The sequence below is a fragment of the Scyliorhinus canicula genome, chromosome 21 (assembly GCF_902713615.1).
Source record: "Scyliorhinus canicula chromosome 21, sScyCan1.1, whole genome shotgun sequence".
Classification (NCBI taxonomy): Eukaryota; Metazoa; Chordata; class Chondrichthyes; order Carcharhiniformes; family Scyliorhinidae; genus Scyliorhinus; species Scyliorhinus canicula.
In genome coordinates, this window is record NC_052166.1 from 68,586,852 (window position 1) to 68,606,900 (window position 20,049).

Below are 20,049 nucleotides of genomic sequence, written 5' to 3' on the forward strand. Positions count from 1 at the left end.
ATACGTCCCCCCCCCCCCCCCCCCCCCCCCCACCCACCGCCCAAAAAACACCCAACTCAATGCCAGTGTGACAGGATTCATAAGGGAAAATCTTTGTCCCTTCCTCTGGGGTGAGAGCTGAAAGGTCATGAGCTGCAGTGGTTTAAGAGGTCAGCTCACCACCACCTTCTCAAGGGGCAATTAGGGGTGGGCAATAAATGCTGGCCTAGCCTAGCCAGCTAACCACTGTGCCACGTCTCGCCTGCACCACCACCTTCTCAATGGGCAATAAATGTTGGCCTAGCCATCCACATGACACCCACATCCCATAAATTAATTTAAAACAAACTGCATTCTGGTACCTTAACGGCCCGCTCCCTGTGCCAACCCAGTCTACACCAACCAGCTATTCAACCATGACGGCATGTCAATCTGTGGGCAGTGCCACTGGACTGTTGACTATTTTTCCGCCACTCTCCCCAAACCAGAGGCACAGGGTTTAATCGTGAGCCCTTTATCACAGCTTCTACTGGTCAGTTTAGATTAAACTCCCCCCACTTCACAGATCCTGCACATCAATGACATTTTGACATTGGCCCAGGTGCTCACCACCGCAAGAATTGACAGAGCAAACAAGAACACGTCTCAGATTCAAGTTTACTGACAAGTTGAAACATTACAGAAGATGACTTTGGACATGCAATTCCTGTTACTGTGTAAAAAAGAGTTTACAAAAACTGTTCTGGTTACCTGACAATGTTAGGCTGCGTTATTTAATACTGCTCCGGTTTACAGGTTGGTTAGTCACAACTTCAGGGAGTGTTCAATCTTTAAATATTTCTAACACACTGCTGCTCGACTCACTCTCTCCCTCTTGAGCTTAAACAGGTTACTGTCAAGAGAAAGTGTTGGCTTTCTAACCCTCTTCCTCAAGCTCTGTCGCACAAAGCAGGCTCAGTCAGCACCACTGGGTCACAGCAAAGAGAGAAACTGACATTAAACTCAACGCTGGGCTAAAACAAAATCTCAAAAACCAAAAGGTGAAAATGCACGGTGGATGGAGGGGACTCCCGGTCCCGGGGAATCCTGGGCAATGACAGTAGCCTTTGGGTGGTTGCGAACGGTCCATTTCCTCCTGTCTGCTTCACTCATAATCAACCCTACATAGGACTACCCTCTCTCAAAGGCTAGTTTGCCCATCTACTTTGGGCACGACAAAACTGCAATATTCCACTAGCTTCATGTATGTTTCCACAATTCCCGTCAACAGCAATTAGTAAATGGTATGGATTTCGGCAAGTAATGTGTGCAGTTCCAATGCTGCTTTGTCTCAGATATGACTCCATCTGAAGCAGCAATGAGGTCCATCACAGAGGGAGGCAGAGTGGCAACGACTGGGGGTGGCGGCCCAGTACCTGCCCAGTCCCAGTCCACCCCGAAATTCAGACGGGATCAGTGCTCCCTGCTCCATGTTCATTCACCTGTGGCTGGGCAGTGGCATTGCTCAGTGCCACTCTGCTGTTTGTCTCTCCTCCAACCGTCACTGCAGGACCGGCCAGCTCCGTCACCATCTCTTCTTCGGGTGTCACCACCCCCTGCTGCTGCTGCTCCTCCTCCTCATCCTCCTCCCCTCTCCGGTACGCTTCACAAAGTGGGAGGTCAGCACCATCCCATAGGCTGTAGCTTGGCCAGGAAAAAAAGATGGCATTAAGAAAGAAGAGCAAAGGTCAGAAGAACAAGTCTAGAGCACAACAAACAAAAACACAGCTAGTGACAAAGAGAAGTCCTGCATTTCTATAGAATCTTTTAGCACATCAGATTATTGCAATGTGCTTCACAGTCAATAAGCACAGATCCAAGCTCCCACAAACAACAACAGGTTAATTTTTTTTTTTTTTTTTTTATAAATTTAGATTACCCAATTATTTTTTTCCAATTAAGGGGCAATTTAGCGTGGCCAATCCACCTACTCTGCACATTTTTTTGGGTTGTGGGGGCGAAACCCACGCAGACACGGGGAGAATGTGCAAACTCCACACGGACAGTGACCCAGAGCCGGGATCGAACCTGGGACCTCAGCGCCGTGAGGCGGTTGTGCTAACCACTAGGCCACCGTGCTGCCCAACAACAGGTTAATGATCAGTTCACTGTTTCACCGATGGTGGTGAGACACAGCTAAATGTTCGACGAGGAAACCAGGCAGAACTAACTTTCCCTCCTTGATAATAATGCACGCCTGGAGGGGGACAGATAATGCCTCCGTTTAACATGCCATTCAAACAGCTGCTTTTGACAGTGCGGCACTCCCTCAGTACTGACCCTCTGACAGTGCAGCACTCCCTCAGTACTGACCCTCTGACAGTGCGGCACTCCCTCAGTACTGACCCTCTGAAAGTGCGGCACTCCCTCAGTACTGACCCTCTGACAGTGCGGCACTCCCTCAGTACTGACCCTCTGACAGTGCGGCACTCCCTCAGTACTGACCCTCTGACAGTGCGGCACTCCCTCAGTACTAACCCTCTGACAGTGCGGCACTCCCTCAGTACTGACCCTCTGACAGTGCGGCACTCCCTCAGTACTGACCCTCTGACAGTGCGGCACTCCCTCAGTACTGACCCTCTGACAGTGCTGCCCTCCCTCAGTACTGACCCTCTGACAGTGCAGCGCTCCCTCAGTACGGACCCTCTGACAGTGCTGCACTCCCTCAGTACTGACCCTCTGACAGTGCGGCACTCCGTCAGTACTGACCCTCTGACAGTGCGGCACTCCCTCAGTACTGACCCTCTGACAGTGCTGCACTCCCTCAGTACTGACCCTCTGACAGTGCAGCGCTCCCTCAGTACTGACCCTCTGACAGTGCGGCACTCCCTCAGTACTGACCCTCTGACAGTACAGCACTCCCTCAGTACTGACCCTCTGACAGTGCAGCACTTCCTCAGTACTGACACTCGACAGTGCGGCACGCCCTCAGTACTGACCCTTGACAGTGCAGCACTCCCTCAGTACTTTTTTCAAAATATATAAATTTACAGTACCCAATTATTTTTTCCAATTAAGGGACAATTTAGCATGGCCAATCCACCTAACCTGCACATGGTTGTGGGGCGAAACCCACACTGACACGGGGAGAAAGTGCAAACTCCACACGGACAGTGACCCAGGTCTGGGATTCGATCCCGAGTCCTCAGCGCCGGCACGCCCTCATTACTGACCCTCTGACAGTGCGGCACTCCCTCAGTATTGACACTCTTGACAGTGCGGCAGTCCCTCAGTACTGACCCTCTGACAGTGCGGCACTCCCTCAGTACTGACCCTCTGACAGTGCAGCACTCCCTCAGTATTGACACTCTTGACAGTGCGGCAGTCCCTCAGTACTGACCCTCTGACAGTGCGGCACTCCCTCAGTACTGACCCTCTGACAGTGCAGCACTCCCTCAGTATTGACACTCTTGACAGTGCGGCACTCCCTCAGCAATGACCCTCTGACAGTGCGGCACTCCCTCAGTACTGACCCTCTGACAGTGCAGCACTCCCTCAGTATTGACACTCTTGACAGTGCGGCAGTCCCTCGGTACTGACCCTCTGACAGTGCGGCACTCCCTCAGTACTGACCCTCTGACAGGGTAGCTCTCCCTCAGTACTGACCCTCTAACAGTGCGGCACTCCCTCAGCAATGACCCTCTGACAGTGCGGCACTCCCTCAGCAATGACCCTCTGACAGTGCGGCACTCCCTCAGCAATGACCCTCTGACAGTGCGGCACTCCCTCAATACTGACCCTCGAAAGTGCAGCACCCCCTCAATACTGACCCTTGACAGTGCAGCACTCCCTCAGTACTGACCCTCTGACAGCGCAGCACTCCCTCAAGACTAACCCTCCACCGGTGTAGCGCTCCCTCAATACTGACCCCTCGACAGTGCGACACAGAGTTAGATACAGAGTAAAGCTCCCTCTGCACTGGCCCCATCAGATGCTCTCAGGACAGCTACAGCACAGGGTTACAGCACAGGGTTATATACAGAGTAAAGCTCCCGATACACTGTCCCCATCAAACAGCTGTCCCCATCAAACACGCCCAGGGCAGGTACAACTAAGAGGGGCAAACTTGTGAAGTCCAATACTCTCATCAGAATGGGGTTGGTGCACAGGGATCAGCATTTAAATTCCTAACCCCGAAGCACATACAAGTTAAAAGTAAAAACTCACCTCCTCTTCCCAGCAGTATCAGCTAACCCACCACACTCCCAGCACAGAAGCTGAGTAATTCATGGTCTGTGTCATCTTGGTAACAGCCAATTCATTCTTTTTTCAATTATGGGGCAATTCAGAGTGGCCAATTCACCTAGCCTGTACATCTTTGGGTTGTAGGGGTGAAACCCACACAGACACAGGGAGAATGTGCAAACTCCACACGGATAGTGGCCCAGAGCCGAGAACGAACCCCGGTCCTCAGTGCCGTGAGGCAGCAGTGCCAACCACTTTGCAGCCTCCTGCTGACTGAAACATACCCAGAACTGGTCTATTGATTAAACATAGAAAGACTCGGGAAATTTAATTGTCAAAAGGCTTATGTTTTAAAAGCAGTGGAACAAAGTTGCAGAACGAAGCTGGGGGTACTTCAATGAGATGAGGTGATGTTAAACAGAAAGACAGAGATTGAAATTAGTGATCTGTAATGATTTTAACTTTATTTAGGAAATGCTTAAAATGCTGACTCTTTAACGTGAGATGCTTGCATGTTTAATAGAATGAAGGATGCAATTTTAAAATTATATATAAATCTTAAAAACAAAAGTATGCACAAGTACAGAGATAAAAACAAATTTCTTTTTGAAAATGTTGGGAACAAGGCACATAATGACAAATATTAAACATTCACTACTGGAAGATTCGGTAAATTAAATCAGGTTCCGCTGTCAGTTCGTAGTCTAAATCATTGTAGTCCAGGGTAGAGCCTGACAGAGCACAGATTTTTCGCTTAAAGCATGCGTTTCACAGAAATAAAACGAGCCAAATGTGAATGAGGAGGGAAAACTGGTATTAAGAAGCGTGTTTGGGTGGTGGGGGAGGGCAGGCAGGGGGCGGGCAGGCAGGGTGTGGTTCCACCACGCCTCTTGCCCTGGTTAGTTCCACTGGAGGCTGCCGCCTCTCATTATGCATTCAAGAGTCAGCAGCTCGTCTTGTTATGGGCTGTATAGAGTAATATTATGGGGTGTATCTGGAATATTATGGGATGTATAGTGAATGGATAGCAATGATGTTATGGGATGTACATGAAATAAAGCACCGAGGATATGATCAGTGTTACACAAGTGGAATATTCTAATGTGTACAGCTAATTCAGACTGACACTATGGGGTGTTCAATTGATATTATGGGATGTAAAAATAGCGTTATACTGGAAAATTGTGATGTGCATGCAAGTTACATCAGTTATGCCATAGGATAGACAGGCAGTTCGCAGCACTGATGGTATGGAGCGAGCAAGCCACTCGTGATCCCTGTGATAAGACAAGATATTTAGGGTGAGTGGGACATGATCAATTGTGGGATACCCAGGAGTGGGGGGTGGATTGTTGAGTGCTAAACTGCACAGTCATGCGACGTAGGAAACTGGGACTTTTGTCTGTTCTGCAGCTTTAGGAAGAAGCATCAGAAACAACACGTATTGCTTAAAACTTAATTTGTTGAAGTGATTATTGTCCACGTAGCAATTTCATCGTGACTCTGGCTACAAAACACCTTCGAACAAATTATTCTGGTGCAACAGGAAACACTTTGTTATAACCAGCCTCTCCCTTTAAGGCCACAATGTTGTATTACTGCAAACAAACAAATACAAAAAATATTTCCCCCTCAAACTTTACACAGAAGATTGGACACAGTTAGACATTTAAATGATGAACAGCATGTTTGTGCATTCATAACCTGCATGATTATCATAGTATAGAAAGATATATAAAATTATAAAAGTTATAAAGAATCTCTTAATCTGAGAAAGAGTTTGAGAATTAAATTCCAGTTTGTATTACAAAAATTCTCAGATTCTCATTGTGGTAAAATCGGATCAGAAATCTCGCCGACGGAAATCATCACCCGAAAGTGACAGCCCGTTCACTTCAACACTGAAGAAGCGACTTCAGGGACCATGTCACACAAGGTGTCAGGAAGTGTAAACTCAATAACAATTGCTGCAACATGGGGGCTTCTTCAGAATTGCACTTAGGAATGTTTTAGCTAGACATGCCCGCGAAGGTATAAAGATTCACTGCCTGGTGAGCATCCTTGTGTGATCATGTTTTTTTTTTAAGCAGCCCATTTGCGATGTGAGTTGCGTGCTGGGGTTTCACCATCAGGAAACTTTGACAGACACGGCAGAAAGAATCCTCGTTGTGCTCAAAATGGTTTACAGCAGCGCATCAGAAATTTGTTAGGTCGAGGGGAAGAGTAAGTCAACGAGTTAACCCCATTTCCACCCCCCACAACACCGTACACAATGCTCGGCCATGTGAGATCAGTGCCATCCTCAAACGGAGGTGGATGTGATGCGTTGCGTTGCCAAACATCCTGAACTAAAACCCAAAGTCAAGCCACATTACATTGCAAATGATATGAAATGAAAATCGCCTATTGTCACAAGTAGGCTTCAAATGAAGTTACTGTGAAAAGCCCCGAGTCGCCACATTCCGGCCATGTTCGGGGAGGCTGGTACGGGAATTGAACCGTGCTGCTGGCCTGCCTTGGTCTGCTTTAAAAGCCAGCGATTTAGCCCTGTGCTAAACCAGCAGCTGGTTGCAAAGAAAAACACTCGCATTTCTCAATGGGTAGCTGTGTGGGGCATGAGGAATATCAGCAACAGCTTCCATATAAAGATATCCTCTCTTCCCAAAGACATCCGGATGCACAAAGAAATATGTACGAGTGATACAGCGGGAGCCATGGGGAGTAATACAGCGGGGTGGGATGTGGGGAGTATTACATTGGGGGAGGGATGTGGGGAGTATTACAGCGGGGCCGTGGGGAGTATTACAGCGGGGCCGTGGGGAGTATTATAGCGGGGCCATGGGGAGTATTACAGCGGGGCCGTGGGAAGTATTACAGTGGGGCCGTGGGAGTATTACACTGGGGACGGGATGTGGGGAGTATTACAGCGGGGCCATGGGGAGTATTACACTGGGGGCGGGATGTGGGGAGTATTACAGCGGGGCCATGGGGAGTATTACAGCGGGACCATGGGGAGTATTACAGCGGGGCCATGGGGAGTATTACAGCGGGGCCGTGGGGAGTTTCACAGCGGGGGCGGGATGTGGGGAGTATTACAGCGGGGGTCATGGGGAGTATTACAGTGGGGCCGTGGGGAGTATTACACTGGGGGCGGGATGTGGGGAGTATTACAGCGGGGGCCATGGGGAGTATTACAGTGGGGCCGTGGGGAGTATTACACTGGGGGCGGGATGTGGGGAGTATTACAGCGGGGCCGTGGGGAGTATTACAGCGGGACCGTGGGGAGTAATACATCGGGGGCCATGGGGAGTATTACAGTGGGGGCCATGGGGAGTATTACACTGGGGGTGGGATGTGGGGAGTATTACAGCGGGACTATGGGGAGTATCACAGCGGGGGCGGGATGTGGGGAGTATTACAGCGGGGCCATGGGGAGTATTACAGCGGGGGCCGTGGGGAGTATTACACTGGGGGACGGATGTGGGGAGTATTACAGTGGGGCCGTGGGGAGTATTACAGCGGGGGCGGGATGTGGGGAGTATTACAGCGGGGGCCGTGGGGAGTATTACAGCGGGGGCGGGATGTGGGGAGTATTACAGCGGGGGCCGTGGGGCGTATTACAGCGGGGGCGGGATGTGGGGTGTATTACAGTGGGGCCGTGGGGAGTATTACAGCGGGAGCCGTGGGGAGTATTACACTGGGGGCGGGATGTGGGGAGTATTACTGCGGGGCCGTGGGGAGTATTACAGCAGGGGCGGGATGTGGGGAGTATTACTGCGGGGCCGAGGTGAGTATTACAGCAGGGGCGGGATGTGGGGAGTATTACAGCGGGGCCGTGGGGAGTATTACAGCGGGGGCCGTGGGGAGTATTACAGCAGGGGCGGGATGTGGGGAGTATTACAGCGGGGGCCGTGGGGAGTATTACACTGGGGGCGGGATGTGGGGAGTATTACAGCGGGGCCGTGGGGAGTATTACAGCGGGGGCCGTGGGGAGTATTACAGCAGGGGCGGGATGTGGGGAGTATTACAGCGGGGGCCGTGGGGAGTATTACACTGGGGGCGGGATGTGGGGAGTATTACAGCGGGGCCGTGGGGAGTATTACAGCGGGATTAGGAGTGTTACATTGCTGGATTAGAAGGCTGTTATAGTGTGGGAGTTGGGAAGTGTTACAGTGTAAGTGAGCGCGAATCTCACTGTGGCGTATGTCGGTGTTATAAGGGGATCTGTTGTAGATGCTCACAGAACATTCTGGAGGCTGTGCTGGAGCATTCTGGGCTATTTGTACCTGGAGGAGTAATATTCTTCTTCCAGTTCATACAGATCGACTGCAATCTCATCTCTCAGCGTGATCAGCTTTTTGTCGCATTCTTCCTGCAGGTTTCTGAGTTGCTGCTTTCGCTGATTAATGGATTCATTCACCGAGGGAAAGTCATTCAGGATCAGGAACTGCTTCAGGTCTGACACCAGCTTCATCAGAGATTCACCAGCCCGCACCTAACAGAAAGGCAGCCGACAAACAGCAGCAAAATCATGAATTAGTCCATGGACGGCCTGCATCTCAACTGCATTTACTCGGGTTTGCTCCGTGGCCTGATCAACGTTACTCTGCTGGAGAGGCAGGTGAAAAGGGTACTGTGCTCTTCAGAGCGGACATCGAAAAGTCCGATATTTTTACAGCACCGTTCAAATCCTCAGCGAGTGAACCACAGTTATTGTTGGAAACTAAGAGTCAAGGCAGCCAATTTGCACACAGCAAGATCCCACAAAAAGCAATGTGATAACGATCAATCAGTTTTTAGTGATGTGGGTTGAGAGATAAATACAGGCCCCAGGATGTCTTCCCATTTCCAAAAAAGTGACAGAGATTTTTGCTTCCACCTGAGGCACTGACAACGCACATTTTAAACAACTTAAATAATTTCTACCAATGCAGCGCTCCCTCAGTACTGACCCTCTGACAGTGCAGCGCTCCCTCAGTACTGACCCTCTGACAGTGCAGCACTCCCTCAGTACTGACCCTCTGACAGTGCAGCACTCCCTCAGTACTGACCCTCTGACAGTGCGGCACTCCCTCAGTACTGACCCTCTGACAGTGCAGCACTCCCTCAGTACTGACCCTCTGACAGTGCAGCACTCCCTCAGTACTGACCCTCTGACAGTGCGGCACTCCCTCAGTACTGACCCTCTGACAGTGCGGCACTCCCTCAGTACTGACCCTCTGACAGTGCAGCACTCCCTCAGTACTGACCCTCTGACAGTGCAGTACTCCCTCGGTACTGACCCTCTGACAGTGCAGCACTCCCTCAGTACTGACCCTCTGACAGTGCGGCACTCCCTCAGTACTGACCCTCTGACAGTGCAGCACTCCCTCAGTACTGATCCTCTGACAGTGCAGCACTCCCTCAGTACTGACCCTCTGACAGTGCGGCACTCCCTCAGTACTGACCCTCTGACAGTGCGGCACTCCCTCAGTACTGACCCTCTGACAGTGCGGCACTCCCTCAGTACTGACCCTCTGACAGTGCAGCACTCCCTCAGTACTGACCCTCTGACAGTGCAGTACTCCCTCGGTACTGACCCTCTGACAGTGCAGCACTCCCTCAGTACTGACCCTCTGACAGTGCGGCACTCCCTCAGTACTGACCCTCTGACAGTGCTGCGCCACTCTCTGGGTGAAAAGTGTTTTCCTTTAATCCTCTCAATTTCCTGCCCCTGACCGTAAATCCATACTCCCTGGTGAATTACCTCTGTACGGAGGAGTAAAGTTCCTTCCTATCTGTCTTTCATAATTTTGTACATCTCGATCAGGTTCCCCTCAGCATTCTCTACTCTAAGGAAAGCAACCCCAGCCTAACCAGCTTCCCTTCATATCGGAAACACTCCAGTTCAGGCAACATCCTGGTGAATCTCCTTTGCCCCCTTCCTCGTCCAATCACATCATTCCTACAGTGTGGTGGCCAGAACTGCCCACAGTTCTCCTGCTGTGGCCCAACGACTTTTCTTTTACACAGCTCCATCATCACCTTCCTGCTCTTATATTCTATGCTTCAGCTAATAAAGGCAGGTATCCCATACTCCTTCTTAACTACCTCATCTACCTGCCTTGCTGCCTTCAAGTATGTCTGGACATGTGCCCTCGGATCCTCTGTACTTTTTAGCATACTACTGTTCATTGTATATTCCTGTGCCTTGTTAGTCCTCTCAAAGTGCATCACCTCGGAATTTAGTTAAGTTCCTTTTGCCACTATTCCATCGTACTCGCCTGTCTATTTTGTCCTGCAGTCTCAGGCTTTCCTCCTCTCGCAAACGTGCTAATTATACCTCCAACTTTCATGTCCAGATCATTAATCTACACTACAAACTGGAAGGGAGCCAGCACCAATCCCTGCGGAACACCACTGCACACAGGCTTCCAGTCCCAAAGACAACCGTTGACCATCTCCCTCTGCATCTTGTTACTAAGTCAATTCTGGATCCTTTTTGTCAAATTACCATGGATCCCATGAGCCCCTACCTTCTTCATGAGCCTCCCATGCGGGACCTTGTCAAAAGCCTCATTGAATTGTCCATGTAGACTACATCAACTGCCCTCATCGACACACCTAGTCACCTCCTCGAAAAATTCAATGAAATTTGTTAGATATGATCTCCCCTTGACAAAGCCATGCTGACAATCCTGGATTAATCCTTGTCTCTCCAAGTGGCGATTAGTTCTATCCCTCAGATTTTTTTCCCCAATTCTGCAGCGTCCCCCCTCAGTACTGGAATCGTCAGCCTGGCTTTGTGTTCCAGTCAGCAGAATGGAACTCAAACCCACAATCATCTGCCTTGGGGATGAGAGTGTTATCTCCCCAACGGTAACTGACCCAAATGAGGGCGATTGAAATTAAGGCACCGAGTGAATCAGGAGAAACTGTTTCCAATGACAGAAGGGTTGTTAATCAGAGGAAACAGATTTAATATAATCAGCAATTTTCTTTTAGTCAGTGAGAAACGATGTGGAATTTTCTAGGTGTAAACAATTGTCTTGTTCAATTATCTCTCTCGGTGCTACGGTGGATGGGGGAGGGGGACAGATATTTGTCTCAGTTGGTGTCACAGAAGGCTGTTTAAGATAAGCCACCTATTGTGCACAGTGCCTGTTATTTAATTCCACATCCCGCAATGAAACCGAATATCTGACATTGTGTATAACAGACGGCTGATCCAATATCACACACTCTGCGTCCATGTTGCGGGGAGTTTGGTTACAGTAGTGTACAGTCAAGTGAGTTCGAGGAAGAGAGTGATGATTAGACCAGGATGTACAGTAAATTAGTCCTTCTTTTAGTCACACATTCCGCCCACAACAACAGGATGAGGCCATTCAGCCCCTCAAGCCTGCTCCACAATTCAATTCAATCCAGGTTGCTCTGAATCTCAACTCCATTTACCCTGCCCCCAAACAAGATCGATTAAGCTCAGTTTTGACATTTCACATTGGCCCCCAGCCTCAACAGCTTTGTGGGGGACTGAGTTCCAGATTTTCACTCATCTTTGTGTGAAAAACTGCCCCCTTGTGAACTCACCTCCCAACACCCTCGCTCAGATTTCAAGATTTTGGCCTTATTTTCATATTTCCGTTGTGGCCATGTTTAGAATGGGAATTACCCCTGTAAAATACACCATCTCTCCTCCTCCCCCCCCCCCAGCTTACAAAGGTTAACATGGAATTTGTCAATTAACTTGTCGACAATATGGACAGATGTTTTACAGGTATTAATAATGTTGTCACCTTTTCAGGGAAATGTCAGCTTGAGACCCCAATTCTGACCCGTGCACTTTCATTCCAGCCAGAATTACTGCATGTTTCCATCAGGCGAGGCAAGATCAGGTGATTAACTTTTGTTCAAATAACCTTCTGCCAGCCTTGAATTTATACAGTACCTTTACTGTAATAAAACATCCCAAGGTGCCTCACTGGAGTGTGAAGCAGAGACAATTTCACACACAAGAACTGGTGGCCGCTCTTGGTCTGAGTGATAGGTTTTAGGTCTAAAAGGAGAGAGAGAGACAGAGAAGTAGAGGGGTTTAGGGAGGGCACCTGGAGGCATGGCCAAAAATGGTGATTGATTAAAATCATTTGGAGAGGTACAGGATGTTAATGTTGCAGCCCTTTAACAATAAAGCACATGCTCCAGTTCTAAGCGAGAGTTACTAATTGGGAAAAGGAAGATTGCACCTGTGTTCTCCGGGTCTATTATTTACAGCACAGGAAGAGGCCATTCGGCCCACTGTGTCCGCACCAACTCCCAAAAGAGCTACCTAGCTAGTCCCATTCCCCAGCACATCTCTCCATAGCCCTCGAAATTCATCACTTTCAAATATATATCCAGCTCTCTTTGTACCCTCCAATGGAATCCATCTCCACCACTCCGAAGCAGCACATTCCACACCCCAACAACTCCGAGGAAAGAAGTTTTGCCTCATCTCACTCCGAGCTCTCTTGCTGACCATCTTGAAATTGTGAACCCCGTCACTGACATACCAACTAGTGGAAACAGAATATCCTCTTTACCCTGTCAAAATTGCTCAGAATTGTGAACACCTCAATAAGGTCACAAGAAGGGTTGTGTGAATAAATCAATGTTAAGGAAACTGGGCTTAGTTCCTCCTTGGCACAGTGAATGGGCAGCATGTTTAACACAGGAGACAGATATTGTGTGCGGGACCCCGTACCCAAGTGAGGGTCAGTGTGTGCGGGACCCCGCACCCCAGTGAGAGTCAGTGTGTATTGAACCCGTATCCCAGTGAGAGTCAGTGTGTTTGGGGCCCATACCCCAGTGAGAGTCGGTGTGTGCGGGACCCCGTCCCCAAGTGAGAGTCAGTGTGTGTGGGACCCCGTACCCAAGTGAGAGTCAGTGTGTGTGGAACCCGTACCCCAGTGAGAGTCAGTGTGTGTGGGACCCGTACCCCAGTGAGAGAGTCAGTGTTGCGTGGGACCCGTATCCCAGTGAGAGTCAGTTTGGGACCCATACCCCAGTGAGAGTCAGTGTGTGTGGAACCCGTACCCCAGTGGGGGTCAATGTGTGCGGGACCCCATACCCAAGTGAGAGTCAGTGTGTGTGGAACCCGTACCCCAGTGAGAGTCAGTGTGTGTGGGACCCGTACCCCAGTGAGAGTCAGTGTGTGTGGGACCCATACCCCAGTGAGAGTCAGTGTGTGTGGGACCCATACCCCAGTGAGTCAGTGTTTGGGACCCATACCCGAGTGAGAGTCAGTGTGTGTGGGAGGTTTCAATGAGGTGAATGGGCAGTATTTGACCCACTCGCTACTTACAATATTTGCTGCTCTAACATGCATTTCGTAGTGATCTTGTTCACACTGAGTCGCACGGGATACCTGCGTCTCATCTTCAACCTGCAAAACAAGAGTCAGGACCACCATTAGTGCAACGTTGCATCAAATCTCTGACCATTTCACAAATGCAGTTGGTTCTATTTGTTCATTGGTTCGCTCAGCAAGATGGTAGATACCTGACCAGCCGGAGGCTATTCTGTCTTTCAACCCTATTCCCATTCAATCAGATCATGGCTGATCTGCAGCCCTTCTCCAATAACCCACCGTGACCGCATAGAGTCACAGCCTCATCCAGCAAACTTCTATTCAGACTAGACAAGCTGGGATTGTTCTCCTTACAGCAGCGAAGGGTAGCGGAGAATTACTACAGAAGTTCAACTATGAAAGGGTTTATCGAGTCACAATTTCCAGTGGTGGAGGGTCAGTGGCTGGAGGGTCAGCGACTGGAGGGTCAGCGGCTGGAGGGTCAGCGGCTGGAGTGAGTTATGGTGAAAGAGCAGTGGAAGCCGATTGAATAGTAACTTTCACAACTAAAATGAATAAATATTTGGCAGGGCGTGGGGATGGAGCAGGGGGACTAGCATTGACATAACTGAGTAAGACCATAAGACCATACGACATAGGAGCAGAATTAGGCCACTCGGCCCATCGAGTCTGCTCCACCATTCAATCATGGCTGATATTTTCTAATCCTCATTCTCCTGCCTTCTCCCCATAACCCCTGATCCCCTTAAATAGTCAACAAAATGTTTTTGATTTATTTGTCAAACATTGCAAGGAGAAATTTGACAGATTCTGTGCACATTTTTAGTCTCGATATTATAAAATAGATATGGGGCACCAAGAAAGATGGATGACACTTGCGTGCAGTATTAACACCAGCACGGGGCAGTCAGGCTGAATGGCCTGTTTCTGGGCTGTAAAAGTCTGTGTAACCAATTAATTCTTTACCACCTGGGCTTCCATTATCACCCGGGCAGGGGGGAGATGGAGGAGGGAGAATCTCATGTTGAGCTAGTGGAAGGGAAGATGGGGCAGTAAGAAACAGAAGCTTACGGACCTCAGGGATTTGAAACTCTGACTCCAGTCAGTGCAGGCGGGTGGTGGGATTTGTGGGGAACAGTGGAAGGGGAAATAGCATCCGGAGTTAAACATGTCATAGTTCCTGCTCCCGATCCCCGCCGCCTCACTGTTAACCAATGTGCTGGAAAGGAGCCGTGAAAATTAAATGAATAAAACTGCTGATTGACTTTAATTAGAAAAACAATCCAATATGACTCCTGTAGAAGAGTCATCTGGACTCGAAACGTTAACTGTTTCTTCTCTTCACAGATGCAGCTGGACCTGCTGAGTTTATCCATCATTCTGTTTTTATTTCAGATTTCCAGCTTCCGTAGTATTCTGGTTTTATTTTGTTGCTTAGATTCACATCCATTAAACAGAGTGCTGAAAAGCTGAATGTGCAGCAATTAAAGCATTTTTTTCATCCAAGTTGCACTATTTAGTCAAACAGTGAAACTCTTTGGGGAAGGGTAAATATGAATTAGGCCACTCGGCCCCTCGAGCCTACTCCACCATTCAATAAGATCTGATTGTAAATCCCCACATTCCTGTCTCACCCCTGATAACCTTTAATCAAGAAACTCTCTGGCTCTGCCTGAAAAACATTCAAAGATTCTGCTTCCACTGCCTTTTCAGGAAGAGAGTTCCAGAGACTCTCAATCCTCAGAGAAAAACATTCTCCTCATCTCTGACTTAAATGGGTGACCCCTTATTTTTATTTTTTATTTTAGAGTACCCAATTCATTTTTCCCAATTAAGGGGCAATTTATCGTGACCAATCCACCTACCCTGCACATCTTTGGGTTGTGGGGGCGAAACCCACGCAAACATGAGGAGAATGTGCAAACTCCACACGGACAGTGACCCAGAGCCGGGATCGAACTTGGGAACTCCGCGCCGTGAGGCAGCAGGGCTAACCACTGCACCACCGTGCTGACCAACCCCTTATTTTTAAATATTGACCTCGAGTTCTAGATTCTCCGACAAGATTCTCCACATCCACCTTGTCAATACCCCTCAGGATCTCACATATTTCAATCAAGTATCCTCTTACTCTTCTAAACTAGAGTGGTTACAAGTCTCACCTCTCCAACCTTTCCTCATAAAACAATCCGCCCATTCCTGGTAATAGTCGAGTAAACCTTCCTTGACATGCTTTAAACACATTTACATATTTCCTTAAATAAGACGACCAATACTGTTCACAATTCTCCGCATGTGGTCTCACTCTGTGGCCCTGTATAACTGAAGCATTATCCCCCTATTTTTGTATTCAATACCCTCATAATAAAGGATAAAACTCCATTAGCTTTCCTATTAACTTGCTGTACCTACATCCGTATACCAACACCATTTGTGATTCGCCCACAAGGACACCCAGATCCCTCTCCACCTCAGTGCTCTGGATTCTCTCACCATTCTGATAAAATGCTTCTTTGTTTTTTTTTGCCAAAATGGACAATTTCACATTTTTCTACGTCTGCCCAGATCTTTGCTCAGGAGGTGGTGGGGTTGCAATGCTCAAGTTTTCCTGACACAGGAAGGGGTTACAGTTACGGAGATGTGAAAAATTAGAACTCTTGTCACAGGAGCAGACAAGGTCAAAGGTGACCCTGCTATAGGAGTTTGAGATTAGGAAAGATTATAAAATAGGGGCAGCAGGGTAGCATGGTGGTTAGCATAAATGCTTCACAGCTCCAGGGTCCCAGGTTCGATTCCCGGCTGGGTCACTGTCTGTGTGGAGTCTGCACGTCCTCCCCGTGTGTGCGTGGGTTTCCTCCGGGTGCTCCGGTTTCCTCCCACAGTCCAAAGATGTGCGGGTTAGGTGGATTGGCCAGGCTAAATTGCCCGTAGTGTCCTAATAAAAGTAAGGTTATGGGGGGGGGTTGTTGGGTTACGGGTATAGGGTGGATACGTGGGTTTGAGTAGGGTGATCATGGCTCGGCACAACATTGAGGGCCGAAGGGCCTGTTCTGTGCTGTACTGTTCTATGTTCTAAAAGGCTCAATAGTCAGCGGCTGGCCGCATTGATCAGTGAGACAGGAACGAGAGGCAGTTATTTTAAATAATCACAAAAAAATTAGTGACTAGAAAATGTTTTGATACAGTTAGCAATCAGAATGTTGGATTTTTGGTCACAAACCCTTGTTGAAACAAATCTGTAAATTCTCCGAAAAGGAAATGAAACACTTTCTGACAAACAGCTACATTAAACTCAAAGCCGAGTGAGTGGGAATAAGCTGCGTAAATTGGGTGTTGATAGGGGCACATCAAGAGATCAGAATGTGGGCAGCACGGTGGCACAGTGGTTAGCACTGCTGCTTCACGGCACTGAGGACTCGGGTTCGATCCAGTGTGGAGTTTGCACATTCTCCCCACGTCTGCGTGGGTTTCACCCCCACAATCCACCTGCAGGCTAAGTGGATTGGCCACGCCAAGTCCCTAGGGGTGCACATCACCAACAATCTGTCCTGGTTCACCCTTGTCGATGCTAATTGGAAAGAAAGCAGAACAGAGCCTACTTCCTCAGGAAACTAATAGAATTTGGCATGTCCACAATGACTCTTATAATAATAATAATCTTTATTATTGTCGCAATCCTATCTGGCTGCATCACAGCCTGGTAAGGAACTGCTCACCCAAGACTGTAAGAAACTACAGAGAGTCGTGAACACAATCCAGTCCATCACACGAACCTGCCTCCCATCCATTGACTCGGTCTAGACCTCCCGCTGCCTTTGGGAAAGCGGGCAGCATAATCAAAGACTCGACGCACACGGGTTATTCTCTCTTCCAATTTCTTCCATCGGGCAGGACATATAAAAGTCTGAGAACACGCACTAAAACGTTCAAAAACAGCTTCTTCCCCACTGTTACCAGACTTCTGAATGACCCTCTTCTGGACTGAACTGATCTCTTCACACATCCTCTCTACTGTGTAGTACTGCACTCCGTAAGTTTCACCCAATACTATGTATTTACATTGTGTAGTTATGTATGTCCTATATTTAGTTTTCTCATGTACAGAACAATCTGTCTGGACTGTACGCAGAACAATACCTTTCACCGTACCTCGGTACACATGACAATAAAACTCAATCCAATCATCCCTTAATTGGAATAAAATAATTGGGTACTCTAAATGTATTCAATTTTTTAATTGGCAAAAAATGGGCATTAGATATTCAAAATTTATTTTTAAAAAAGAGATCCGAATGTGTTAGATTAATAAACACTGGCAGAGTTAATGGGCCAAATGACCCATTTCCGTGCTGGAACTTTCTATCTTTCCTTGACTGCCAGTGAAAGACAAAGAATGTTGAGGTATGACTTAGATGTTGCTCGGGATTTACGATTTGATGCGCCAAATGAGATCTACCCAGGATAAGCATGAAAAGGAGCATCCTCGCTCAGATGGGCCTTGATAACACAACATGCCTCATTCGGTGTCACATACCCGGGCACTTTTGATGATTTCTGTGAAGTTATCCAGAATCGATTTGATGTCGTCTTTCAGTCTCTTGTTGTAGGACTGGAGCAGCAGCTCTTTACTCTGAGGCAAGGTTCGTTGCTGTGACATCCTGGCCACTGGTCAGCCTGTGACACCAAAAGGGAACAAAGCCACGTTATTACAAATTTCTCAACCTTATCTGCAAAGTCTTCGGTGTTCAGTTGCAGAGAATTAGGCTCCCCACTGATGAAACCATCAATTCACCAGACACGTGCTTTCCGATATGAACAGTGGTTTTAATCTACTTACTACAGAGCCAGCCTGTTACCCATTGATGAACTCTGTGTGAACTGCAGGCTGACTCTGGACAAGGGTATTTATACAGCAGCACAAGGGGGAGGAGTCATGGGCGGAGCCATGGGTGGAGCCCCGCACAAACTCCTGAGCATTCCCAGAGCTACTCCCCCTACTGTTCGGATAGCACTACTGCGCTTACAAAGATACAGTGTGAATTACCAAGTTACATTCACCACACCCAGTAAACCCAAATTAAATAGCCAGAGGTCCGAGTACAAGCCTGGATCTCAGATGTTTTTTTTTAAATAAATTTAGTGTACCCAATCATTTTTCCAATTAAGGGGCAATTTAGCGTGGCCAATCCACCTAGCTTGCACTTTTTTGGGTTGTGGGGGCGAAACCCACGCAGACGCGGGGAGAATGTGCAAACTCCACACGGACAGTGACCCAGAGCCGGGATCGAACCTGGGACCTCAGCGCCGTGAGGCGGTTGTGATAACCACTAGGCCACCATGCTGCCCCTGGATCTCAGATGTTGACAGAGAATGGCTGACCCGACCCCGAAAACTGTCAACTCTCTGGTCGATCAAAAAATCTTTGAATATATTCTACGTTCCAGCCTCCACTGCCCTGAGGAACAGAACACCAAAAGCCAACGACCCTCAGAGAAGCAATCCCTCCTCAACTCCAATTTAAACTTGGCCTCCACCCCCCCCCCCCCCCCCCCCCCTCCATTCTAGATTCCTGTAAGAGGGTAAAAAGAAAACGCTCAGCAACCACCCTGCCAGGCCCCCTCAGAATCTTACCCATTTCAAGATCATCCCCATTCAGCTGAACTACAATGAGCACAGGCCCAACCATTACTCCAAAGATCACAGGCCCAACCATTACTCCAAAGATAAACCATTCCATTTGTGTAAACCTAAAGTGTTGTAATCTATACATCAAGAGATTGGGAACCCAGTTTATCCGAAGCTTGTGGGTTCAAAATTAAGCACAGAAACCAGATTCACATTGGCAGTGCAGTACTGAGGGAGTGCCGCACTGTCAGAGGGTCAGTACTGAGGGAGTGCCGCACTGTCAGAGGGTCAGTACTGAGGGAGTGCCGCACTGTCAGAGGGTCAGTACTGAGGGAGTGCCGCACTGTCAGAGGGTCAGTACTGAGGGAGTGCTGCACTGTCAGAGGGTCAGTACTGAGGGAGTGCTGCACTGTCAGAGGGTCAGTACTGAGGGAGTGCTGCACTGTAGGAGGGAGGGGGGGTTGTGTTGGTTGGATTCTCACCTGGGACAGAGGACAATGCCGGCTATGAGGTACGGGCTGTGTGGTGCCGGCTGTGAGGTGCCGGCTGTGGGCTGTGAGCCGCTCTCTCCCCCGCGGACCAGCCGCGCGCTCTCCGCCCGTTCGCAACCAAACCTGCCTGCTCTCGGGCCCCGCCTCTGACCGCTGCCGATTGGCTAGCGGGCGGGCGGGCCGGGGAATCGGGCATTCTGGGTGGCTGAGGGAGCTGCCAATCAACCGTCATCGCGCTGCCAGCAAGCTCGATTGACCTGGAGAGTAACCGGCCAATAGGAGGCACCGGCCAGGGCCATGTGACAGATGCCGCCATCTTAGTGAGGTCCCGCCATCTTGTGAAGGTCACACCAGTTTCGCTCCAAACATCCAGCAGGGGCTGGAATAGTTTGGCACAAACCACAG

The 20,049-nt window shown here is 48.9% G+C and overlaps 1 protein-coding gene across 3 annotated transcripts; it reads right to left on the reverse strand.

The window, feature by feature from the left end:
- Nucleotides 1-618: 618 nt before the first annotated feature.
- Nucleotides 619-19,760, reverse strand: med22 (mediator complex subunit 22). Of its 3 annotated transcripts, none has more exons than XM_038781894.1 (5): nt 19,636-19,760; nt 18,063-18,202; nt 13,523-13,603; nt 8,490-8,698; nt 619-1,656 (listed from the first exon to the last, which is right to left on the reverse strand). In XM_038781894.1, the coding sequence occupies exons 2-5, from the start codon at nt 18,183-18,185 to the stop codon at nt 1,422-1,424; spliced, it is 648 nt and encodes a 215-aa protein (XP_038637822.1). In that variant the 5' UTR covers nt 18,186-18,202; nt 19,636-19,760; the 3' UTR covers nt 619-1,421. The 3 variants fall into 3 exon arrangements, with proteins under 3 accessions (XP_038637822.1, XP_038637821.1, XP_038637823.1); XM_038781893.1 differs by having other exon boundaries at nt 619-1,662; XM_038781895.1 differs by lacking the exon at nt 619-1,656 and having other exon boundaries at nt 8,480-8,698.
- Nucleotides 19,761-20,049: the final 289 nt, after the last annotated feature.

Coding starts and splice junctions, on each gene's coding strand:
- med22 (XM_038781893.1), bottom strand. CDS start 18,185: ATGTCACAGCAACGAACCTTGCCTCAGAGTAAAGAGCTGCTGCTCCAG. Junction 8,699..13,522: donor ATGTTAGAGCAGCAAATATT/GTAAGTAGCGAG, acceptor CCTTTCTGTTAG/GTGCGGGCTGGTGAATCTCT. Junction 1,663..8,489: donor GAAGAATATTACTCCTCCAG/GTACAAATAGCC, acceptor TTCCTGGCCAAG/CTACAGCCTATGGGATGGTG.